Raw genomic sequence first — 11405 nt, forward strand, 5'->3', positions numbered from 1 at the left:
CTGCTTCGTTTGGATGCTTGTAGAAATGGGACGATGATGTGTCAGATCTACATCTTCATGCATCCTTAGATGGTCTTATGGCAACCAGGAATGCTTTATTTGGGCACTGCGATGGCCCTTCATTCGGTTATGGTGGGCAACCGGTGCCTATCTGCTGCTTCGTGGATTACCGTTTGTGCTTGGCGTTGATGCCTTTGATGTAGATCAATTTTCCCGAGTCTTTTTATTTCTGCATTTCTTCTTTTCATTGTTTTCTTTACTTCCATTGATGGTATAGGTTTTCTATACTTGTAATTGCTTTACTTGTAACTTTTGGTGATTAATTGGAAGGGCCTTGCCCCCATTTTTCCCCAAAAAAAAAAAAAAACATTATCATTTTTTCTTAATATTTAATAGATTTTTATATGCATACCAAACATAATTAATTAATGCAGGCTCTAACCGTACTGTAGGAGGGGAAAAAAACTGACAGGTCTAGTGGCTACCCAGTAAATCACGCAAATATTCGTCAACTTTTACTCCGGTGGAGGAAACGATGACGGGAGCCAAGGGAAACGCGATCCGCTGGTTCCGAGGGAATTTAGAAGCCAGTGACGACGGACGATCAGTAGAAGCAGACAACTAGAGAACAAATAGTGACAGGGAAGGACCGGAGCAGGTTGGAAACTTCGTTCTCCTCCAAACTTGTGAAAACCCTCTAATGGTTCCTGATGATGGAATTATAATGAAACTAGCTGTTTTAGTAAGAGTATAAAGTGCAGTTTTTCAGCTGCCTTTTTGGTTCCGTGGCTCTGTTTCCGCTCCGGCGAAGCGCTCACTGTGTCTGGGTTGCTGGCTATGGGTGCATGCCGGAAGCTGACAGTGGTGGTGAGCGGGATTGTGGAGTCGGAAGGGAAGAGGAGGGGGCGAGGGCTAAGGACTATGCAGGCGGTAGGGCTTCTTGTCGGGGGAGTTAGGTCGATTGGAGCTACGGAATCACGAAAGCTGCGTTGGACTTCATAAACGCTTGAAGTTATTGCGATTGATGTTGAGTTATTGAGCCAGTGTTTTAGTCTCAGTTGTTTGTGCTGCTCTTTGTTCAATTGGAAGGATGGGCTTTGAGCTGAGGGAGGCGCTGAGGCGACTTTGCGTCGATATTGGGTGGTCGTATGCTGTCTTCTGGAGGGCGGTCGGCTTTCCAAGTCCAAAGTAAATTACAGTTTAGTGTTTTCTTGTTTTTTTTTTTTCTCTTCTTCTGATTTTGGTTCGCTTCTTCTCATCTGATTGGTTGTTATGGTATTACTTGGGTAGAGCTAAGGTTATGTCGGATGGTCTCGGGCCTTTTTTGTTGTTTTGTTGCTGTTTGTTCTTGACTTTTATGGTAGTTCTGATGGAGGCCGCTGGAATCCTCTTTTGGACCATTTGTTTGGGTTTTTTTAGATGTTGAGTCTGTTCTGCGAATCTGAATTCAGTTAAAATCTGATAATTACTCTCTTGTTTGCCTGCACCTTTTTTGGTAATCGTCTTTTTTGGGGAATAGTTATGAACTATTTTACTTGCTTTTTTAACATGCTTCTGTTAATTTGAGGCTTTTCATCTTTATTTGGAGCTTGTTTTGATTCCTCCAAGGAGATATCGGCATTTTTTGTTTCTAACTTGGACCCTTGTGTACTCTGTCTCTTGGTTGGGTCTTGCAGGCATTTGGTCTGGGATGATGGACATTGGCATGGAAAGGTGCAGCTTTCAACAAGTGATGATGTGAATTCTCATGTTAATTCTTTAACCGAAGTCACCGAATTTCAATCATCAGGACTGTGCAGCATAGATGAGCTGGTTAAGAAGACCATGGTACCACAGGTCCATGTTATAGGAGTTGGGTGTGTAAATTGTTCTTCTTGCCACTAAGATCTGAAAATTTCTACCATTTTGTTAATTATCTTAATTGTTATCATTTGTGAAACTATGATGTTAATGTGCTCATTTGTTGTTGTTGTTTTAAAATTGTTTATGTTCGTAGCTAATATAGTGTTATCTTACAGGATAGTCGGGCAAGCTGCCTATACAGGAAACCATCTTTGGATTCTTAGAAATATTACCGGTGACAATGAATCCTCATTTCAGGTATAACTTTGGTTTAACAAAGTTTTTTAAAAGAATGGTTTTGAGTTTAAATTTTTTGTAGAAGGATAGGTTTCAAAAGTTCTTTTCAAGGTTACTGATACATCGTCAAAAATTATCTTGATCGGGCACAAATCTGAAATCCGATTTCAGCAAACTTATAGTTAAACAGAGTGTCTCGAGAATACGAATCCAACGACACCAAATCCAACCCAATCTGAGCCCAAATGGGTCCAAATCAAGGGTTAGAAGCGCTGTTGGAAGATTCAAGCAACAATTTGGATTACCAAACGGTTTCCAAATATAACATGCTTATTGTCGAATCGAGCGGCTCGACGAGACGAATCCAACGAGCCCAAGATCACTAAATTCCGACATCACTAAGACATTCAAATGTCCATCAAACAGTTCATGATCAAGGAATTCAACATTGGCCGTCCATCCAACCCTCCCCATTTAGCCTTGATCTCTCACCTATTTACAGGTCATATCTCTCCAAAAATCTATAAATAGACCTCTCATTTATCTTGAAAAGGGATCCAATCAAGAAGAGAAGAGAAAGAAGAGAAGGAAGAAGCTCCTCCTCGACCACCGTCTGAGTTCGCCGGACCACCGCTCGAGTTCGTCGGACCACCACCTGAGGCCCTCACCTTCGCCGGACCACCGCCTGAGGCCCTCGCCTTCGCCGGGTCACGGCTTGAGGTCATCGCCTGTGCCGGACAACCGCCTGAGGCCCTCGCCTTCTCCGGACCACCACCTGAGGCCCTCGCCTTCGTCGGACCACCGCCTGAGGCCCTCACCTTCGTCGGACCACCGCATGAGGCCCTCGCCTTTGCCGGACCACCGCCTGAGGCTCTCGCCTTTGCCGGACCACCGCCTGAGGCTCTCGCCTTCGCCGGATCACCGCCTTAGGTCCTCACCCTTGCCAGATCCTCGCCTAAGGGCCTGAACTCCGCCAGACCAACACTTGAGGTCCTATACTTCGCCAGACCATCAAGCCATAATTCTGCCAAGTCACTGTCGGACTACTAACTGACGGCTCAACTTCCAAGTGACGCCATATTTTACACTAGACTTCAACCATACGATTGACATTTGTAATCTGATCGTCCTCTGGGATGAGCCAAACCACTGTAATCAACTCAAATTCTAGTGAAATTTTTTCAACTGGGCCAGGCCTCGTGGTTTTTCCCCTTTCCAGGGTTTTCCACGTAAAAAATCTTGTGTTCTCTGTGTGTGAGCTGGATATCTGTGCAATGCTAAGACGTAAAATTACAACTCTATCGCTGCGTATATTCTAGCCCGCAACAGTTACAAGTGGCGATCATCCCTTGGAATGGTTTGTTTGTGTTGTTGGATGTTTTTCTTCTTTAAATTTTCATTTAAATTGTCATTTGTTATATCATGAATTGATCTTAATAAATTGATTTTGCTAGATATAGTGCTTGCTATTGGGTAATTTATTTGTTTTTTGTAATGTTTATTAGAAGTTTTAAAAATTTTAATGCTTCTTTTGCTTACTTATGGATGTTCTTGTTATGCATACGTAAGTTATATTTAATTCTATTGTCAATTGGTATGCATTTCAATCATATTAATTCGACTATGTTTATGTATTCTGCAGCATTTTACTGATGTAAATAACGAATTTTTGGCTGGAATTCAGGTTAGAAAGCTTACTGCAATTTTTTTTTTACTCATTGTAGATTTTTTTATGGTCAATTCATTGTCTTGTTTATTTTTCTTTCCAGACAATTGTTGTCATTCCAGTATTCCCTCATGGTGTCGTGCAATTAGGTTCGACTATTAGTGTATGTATTCACTTATACTTTTTCATAGTCCGAGAATTATTTCATTCATCATAAGCAAATAAAGGGCTGCAATCATGCAATTTTTGCCTTATTGTTGTCCAATTCTGTTGAGGCATTGTTACTGAACCAAGCAAAACAAACACTAGAATTGTTTCTTAAACCACTCGTTTCATGATATCACTTTTATGATAAGACAAATAGACACATCACTTTAAGTTTGATTTAGGTGTATATATTTTTAACAATTAAAAGAGCATTTTTACCAATTTAGTTTTCCCAATATACGTTTCATGTTCATTGTCATGTCCACTAGAAAAAAAAAAAAAAACTTTGAGCATGTTGTTTTATAAAGTAATTTGCTTCCATTTGAATTTTAAAATTGTGCATTGAAAATTGAGAAAGGTAGTAGCATGTTTATATTTGAAAAGTTACATGAAACTTACTGTGTTTTTTTTTTTTTTTTTTGGAACATTGCCTCCACAGATTTTTCTTTAAAAGCCTAGTTTCCTTAGTGCCAAATACTTTTCCACTCTTTTGTTGGAATGGTTGGTTATAGTTTCTATGATTACCAAAATTATGGCGATTACTTGGATTGAGGATGAAAATTACCTTGATTTCATGATCTTACTTGGACAAAGAATGGCGCTATGCTTGCCTAAATTACCACATTCTTACTTGCACTGAAAATGGAAACAGGAGCAAAAACTACAGTGCCATACTTCCTCTTAACAGCATTCTGATACGCCTTAGGTTTCACTAATTAGGGTTTGCCCTAATTTTCCTTCAAGGATGAAGTTTCTCCACCAAATCAAAGTTAACTCAAAACAAGAAGAATGAGAGGAAGAACAAAAGAGCTTTGCATTAATCTTCAAGACAAAACAAAAGACAAAGCTAGTCCACTTCGAGAAGGACCAAATCTCCCAAAAGAAACCCTAGAGAAAACAAGAAGGAAAAGAGAAAGAACTTTCTTCACATGATGCCCCAAAATAAACCCTAATGGCTCCTTTCATACCATCTCACAACTTCCCCCTCATCCCTAAATTACCCCCCATTATCCACCCTCCATTTTTCCCCCAAAACTTGGCCTCCCCCCTTGATGCCCAAGGATTTAAGTAAGTGGGCCCCAAGGGCCCACCGTGACCCTCTCCCTTTTCTCCTCAGGTTCGGCCGCCCCCTCCTTTGGCTCACTCGGACCGAACGCCCCCCTCCACCGCCTCCTGTAGACCCGCAAGGGTCTCGGGTCCATCAATACCGCCCTCTAGAAGATCAACTTTGTCCTCAAGGTTGAAGTCTGGAAATTGCTCCTGCATGACCTCATACATCTCCCAAGTAGCCTCATGCGTCGGAAGGTCCTTCCACTCGATGAGTACCTCCCTCTTGCCTTGATCATTCTTCCTTCTTTCACCTGTAGTGGCTTTAATAAGAATTGCATATCTCATGTGAGGCCCCGTGGTATGGTAGGAGTGGCCATGATGTTCTCCCCTATGCTCTTCTTCAATAGTGACACATGGAAAACAGGGTGGATGGAGGATTGAGGTGGTAACTTGAGGCGGTAGGCCACCATCCCCACTTTCCTTTCGATCTCGAAAGGCCCGTAGTATCGTGGGGAGAGCTTCTCACTTCTTCTGTTAGCCACAGTCTTCTGTCGGTAAGGCCGCAGCTTTAGGTACACCATTTCTCCCACCTCAAATGTCACTTCCTTGCGATGCGAATCTGCCTTGGTCTTCATGATCTGCTGGGCTCGCAATAGGTGCTCCCTCAATTCTTCCAACACTCTATCCCTCTCCTCTAATCTCAAGTATTTGACCTATCTAGATAGATCGGAGTCGTCCCTTCTGATAATTTTCACCAATGGTGTGTGAATCCCTCCCTAAAGAACTTGAATAGGTGTATTATACTGAAGATGGCGGTATGGTAGCAAGTATTGTATCCATATTCCTCCCATAGGTACCATTTATGCCCACTGCTTATAGTGCCCGTCCCCAACGAAGCATCTCAAACAATCTCCCACGCTGCCGGTTCAACTTCAAAGCCTTTTTTCTGTCGGATTGTCCGTGCTGTCTGTGGGTGGTGATGGTTCTGTACTCCTCTTCAAGTAGGTGCCTGCATTGCTTGAAAAGCTCCTTCCAAAATGAACTCTGATACTTTGTCTCTATCCGAGAGCAATCAGAAGGGGGATCTCGCATGCAATCGTGACAAGCCACCTCATCTGATGAAATTTAGTACAGGTACAAATCAGTAGGAGCTAGAAAAAAGGGATGCCGTAGAGGAATGAAAGGCTATACTTACTCAGTACGATCCACCTACCACCATGATGACATATATCCCTTCGACTTGGGTAAGGTCCCCTTCGATGATAACCATGGTGACTTCTTCCCAAACTCTTGTTTGGAAAAGCACCAATGGGCTGCATGTAAGATCCCACTAGGGGCACAAGCTTGATACTTGTTCTATGGTTGACACATGTTCAACTACTTACCATGGTCCTCAACATCTACCTTTCGTTCACCCTTCCATGAAAATATCGGGTTCCTTCACAGTCCGCCGATTAGTCTTCTCCACGCGCCTGCAATGTCCACTCCAACCCGGTCTGCGTTGGTTTTACTTTTCTTGTTTCTTCGTAGAAGTATATGGGACGAATCTTTGAGTTTCAATCGGCTTTGTTATTGTACTAGCTAAAATAAAATATGAGAGTTTCCTTGGTGATACTCTTTGAAACCCTCCTTCGCCCTTTCTCTGGTATTTCTCTTTGCCACCGATAAGGTTCGTCTCTAACGTCCTGCCGCCTGTTGATTTCCTTCACCAGTCTCCCCATTTCAACCAATTGTGGGACAATTACGATGAGTTTTGGGCCTCATCAGTGCTGTGAGTTCACTCATCGCGGGAAAGGTGCATTCTGCCGCCATTTGTTTTGGGTTCCGGGCTTGTACTCGTGAATCCTCAAGACTCAATCCCAAGACTGCTTAGCCACCTCTGATGTTCTTGCTATTATCTCTGCTCTTATGATATGGTAACTTTGACGACTTACCGCTGATTCCGTACGCGGACATGAATCGTTTGCCATTACCCATTATAAGATACGGGCCCCGTCATTTTTTGAATAGCAATCACAATGGCATTAGTTTCCCGGCTCATTTAACGATTTCAGCCTTGCCTCTATTGTGAATAGATCCTGCTGAGGAAGGCAATCGTCCTATGCGATTCGCAGAGAACTGCTCCCTCGGACCCACTCCTGAACGTCAGTCCTCCACCACAAAGCTGTTGGGTTGAAATCTTGGGAGTGTAGCACTAGGAGGCATCTAGTTCATGGCTTCCTTCAGAGTCTTCATGGCTATCCCTCTGCTTCTCTCCCTATTGAACAGTTGTTCTCTTTTTTCTGATCAATCTTAAGTGACCTGTTATGGAACCTATTAACCTTCTTGATAAAACGCTCCTGTTATGTAGCCAGTCAGTTCCTAATAAATCCCTCGTAGGCCTTTTAAGGTTTGTGATTTTGGTGTATTTGGTTCTCACTTCTTAATCATTGCTCTTCTTATCGTTGGTGGTGGCGTCATTGCAGCTTACTTATCCGTACTTTCGTGAAATGATATGTCCCAGATACTTGCTCTATCCTCCTTTCTGGAGTCGCAATTTTTAGAGAACAATCACTTTCTTTCTTGTTGCGTTCAGTATTTATTTCTGTATGCTTCTCTCTTTTTTGCAGTTCCACTTGTAAGGTGCTTGTAGTACGCTATCCCTCATAGGTGGGTTTTTTTTTTCGACGATGGTCCTATGTCATTGGAGACTTGTCTATAATCGGGTATCCAATATTATTCTATAAAAAAAAAACTAAAACATAACTATACTCAAGTAGAGGCTTTCGAAGACCTGATTCATACAGTGGCTTTGAATAGTGGTAGTGTGTATTTGCCTGTTATTGAGTTACCCGAACGCATCACCTAAAAAACTCATAATGACATTTCTGATTTTTTGTTTTGTGTTCCGAAATGTCTGTCTTTTCTGAATGTCCTTTCGAGTCTTGCGATCCTAATCTGGTTGATTGAACCAGATTTTCAAGTCCACCTTGAGAAGAAGTGGCCCTCCCAAGTATGTTTCATACAAAAGTTCTCGTCTACTACAGGAATATTTGGAAACTTTGTCACAATTTTCATTTTGACATGTTCCTTGTTGAGTGCTTTCGGTAGTCTTACCACATTGAATGGCTCCAACTACCATTCTTGAATCCTCTTCATGAAGATTTTATCCTTTTTTTGTGGGCTGGAAAATTGGGCTTCACATCTAGCTGGTATCACCTGTAGCCTCCAACATTTCTCCTGTCTACTAACCTCGTCAATTCTTCTTTTCTTTCTGACTTTGCACTTTGGAGTGATAATCTGTTAGGGTCGCACACTGATTGGTTGCCACCCAATATATTAATCTCTTTTGCCTTCTATCCACAATTATCATCCTATGCTCTCATAGATCTGAAAGGGGTTATTCCCTTTAGGCTATTCTGAATTACTGATTTATTTTTTTTTTTCTGTGGTATGTTGTCTGTCTGTTGTATGTGGAAGATGTTCCTGAACACACTCTGGTATGACTTATGTTCTCCTTTTCGGTCTGTCTCCTGTCCTATCTTGTTGTGGCTCTATTCTCAGGTATAGTCCCTCTCGCTTTCATTGCTCTCAAAGGTTTCTGCGAGATGGACTTTTTAATATTAGGCCATCTCGGTGGTTCCCCCTGCAATGAAGCTTGCGGGTCTCCTGTAGTGTCACTTGTCCGTTACTCTCTGGGCTCTCCCTTTTCCTCATACCTCCATGTTATAACTTTTCGTTTCCAGTTTTATGCCTTCATCTCTTCCCAAGGAATCTTGGAGCCATCTTGCATTCCCCAGTTATTTCACACGTCAGTTGCCTTCCCAATATTCTAACATGTAGTATAAGTCCTGTAATTTCTATTCCTCCCTTTGTAATGTGGAGGGTCATCTTTCCGCTGTTACATCTGCCCGTCTACAGCGTTCTCCTTCCTTCCCGTGTCCCGAATCGACTCTCGACATCCCTTCGCCCTTGGGTCACACAATTACGATCCCCTTCACCCTATTCACTCAATTTTGTTCTGCAAGCTTGAATGTTGTGTAGTGGCCCACTATTCAATCAGTTATCCAACCCTTGCGAACCTGCTATATCTCTCCTTCTAGCTTCATGTGAATGTGATGGTTCAATTCCGGGGGCTTAATGGAGTTGAGTGAAATTCCTCCATTCCATATTGCGAAATGAGGTATGCTCTTTTTCCTGGTCGCTCGCCCTCTTGTGGCCTCTCAGTTGCTGGCTGCACCTCTTCTGTTGCTCCTGCCTCTTGAATCCTCCATTAGGTGATATCTAGTGAGAGGGTTCTTCTTCGCTTACGCCTTAACCTGCCGGTAGTTTTTCCGTGTAAACTTCTCATCACAAAACATCGATAGCAAAGCAGCCTTGGCCCTTTTTTCCTTCAGCTCTGAATCAGTCAACCATTTTGAACCCTCCTTGGTTCACTGCCCATAAGTGGGTTTTTCTTCTCTTATTTGGCTCTCTCTAGGAGGAAGGATGGTCCGTCGCCCTTGGGCCTCCACCATGAGGGGTGGTCGGTAAGTGGGGTAAGACCCCCTGATCTCCTCGGTGGCTCCACTTCAGCTTGGTGTCCTCTACAAGCTGTGCCGTCATCCATGATCCTAACTAGCTGGCATGTGTGGGAGCGACTACTCTATGATGGCTGCGTCTGATGTGAGCTTCAGCCCCTCACTGAAAACTCCCTTCATTACGAAGGTCATCTTGAAATTCCTCTTCATCTGTCTATAGTAGCCTCAAAGTGCTTCTCTATACTCCTGCCACTGTGGCCTCTCGCACTATGAGCCACCCAACTGCTCATAAGTGTGTGCCCGTCGCTGGAATCCAACCCTGAATCTGTGCATAGGAGGTCTTTAACTCCTCCAACTTCTAACATGTTTTCGTTCCCCCTTCAAGCCAGTTGAAACCTAAGGAGCCCAATGCTTCCCCTCCCAAAACAAACCGGGATGCCATCAACTCTTGCTTCCTCTTCCGTGACACCACTCCGCAAAGTAGCGCTCCCCCCTGTAATTCCCATCCATAAGCATCCTCCCCTTCAAATAGGGATCTCAATTTCCTCATGGCGGTTGTCCAGCTCGTGGAACAGGTTCTTTCTCCATCTCCCCAAGTCCCCTGAGTTAAAGCCCTCCCCTTGTGCGCCTTAACCCCTTCCGCTCACGAGTACAAGATTTTGAAGCCCTCTCCATGTGGGGTTCTCTTGGCTCTCCATAGCCCATCGCGTAAGAGCCACCACTGCTCATAAGTGTGTGCCTTCGCTGGACACACCCTGAAGTCTGTGCAGTAGGAGGTCTTTGAACTCGCTCCCGCAACTTCTAACATGTTTGTCTCCTTCAAGCCATTGAAACCCAGCCACACGCGGAAAGACTACGTCACCAGTAGACAGATCGATACTGACAATTATCTGTGGCCACAACCCTCTAGTGTGACCAGTGGCAAAAATCCCTCTGATGATCCAAATCTTACTGATCATCATTACGGCTTCAGTGTGTTCGAGATAAACTAGATGTTTGTGGTATTTACGAGTTCTGCCTGCAAGTACCTATTGTGCTCAGTGCCAATGCCTTCCCCTCCAAACATTACCGGACTCGGCCATATCAACTTCTTTCCTCTACCGTGAGCACCACTCACTGCAAAGTAGCGCTCCACCGTACGATCCATCCATAAGCATCCTCTCCCTCAAAAAATAGGGACTTCATTTCCTCATGCGGTTGTCAGCTCGGTGGAAGGTAATTTCTATCTCCCCAAGTCCGCTGAGTAAAACCCTCCCCTTGTGCCTTCCTTCTCTCCACCGGGTAAGGTTTTTGAAGCGCCCCTCCAGGGGTTCTCTTAGGCTCTCCATAGCCCATGCCGTATCTTTACCCTTCTTCCTCCCTGCTGCCATGTGGCACGAGTTTCCTTCCGGAAACCCACCGGCGGATCGTGATTCGGCACCCTTACACGGTGTGCCGTGGGGTCCCCCCCAGCACCATGTATAGGCGCCGTGTTCCCCTCCTCCCCTTGGACCATCGGTCATTCCCCAAGGGCCACCTACTACCCTTGACCGACTTCTTCCTCTCTTTCACCGTTGGCTATTGCCCTTTGCATGCCATCTTCGCTTGATTATCTCTTCTTCCCTAATTGGAAAATTCAGGGGTTTTAGGGTTTTGGTTCGTCATGCAGAGATGTTCCCTTTTTCTTTAGGGTTTGAATGAAACAGACTTGCTTCTAACAATTTTCGGATCAATCTCTTCCATCCCTCCCCATAAAATCTTTCTTCTAGGGATGAAAATTTTTCCCTCCAATCGTGATAATTTCTCAACACACCTCCTCTTTCAAATTGGCTCCACTCTCCTCCAAACTTCTAACCTTTCCTTTGACGCCATGCCTTCTAGGAATCAAGAGCTCTGATACAAATTTGATAACGCCTTAAGGTTTC

At 43.9% G+C, this 11405-nt stretch overlaps 1 protein-coding gene across 10 annotated transcripts in view; it reads left to right on the forward strand.

The window, feature by feature from the left end:
* Positions 1 to 452: 452 nt before the first annotated feature.
* The window catches only part of LOC110096588 (transcription factor LHW), a 30054-nt gene continuing 19101 nt past the window's right edge, over positions 453 to 11405 (forward strand). For 2 of the 10 annotated variants that reach the window (XR_003701041.1, XM_028695629.1), the window contains exons 1-5: positions 454 to 1188; positions 1677 to 1856; positions 2019 to 2100; positions 3722 to 3763; positions 3849 to 3908. Coding sequence is in view for 6 of the 10 variants with exons in the window: in XM_028695629.1 (XP_028551462.1) it covers positions 1091 to 1188; positions 1677 to 1856; positions 2019 to 2100; positions 3722 to 3763; positions 3849 to 3908 (462 nt within the window). In the remaining 4 variants the exon portion in view is untranslated. Of the gene's footprint in view, positions 1199 to 1676; positions 1857 to 2018; positions 2101 to 3721; positions 3764 to 3848; positions 3909 to 11405 lie in introns of those variants that run through there. The other 8 variants (XM_028695633.1, XM_028695632.1, XM_028695634.1 and 5 more) reach the window with 8 other exon arrangements.

The sequence above is a fragment of the Dendrobium catenatum genome, unplaced genomic scaffold, assembly GCF_001605985.2.
Source record: "Dendrobium catenatum unplaced genomic scaffold, ASM160598v2 fragScaff_scaffold_664, whole genome shotgun sequence".
Classification (NCBI taxonomy): Eukaryota; Viridiplantae; Streptophyta; class Magnoliopsida; order Asparagales; family Orchidaceae; genus Dendrobium; species Dendrobium catenatum.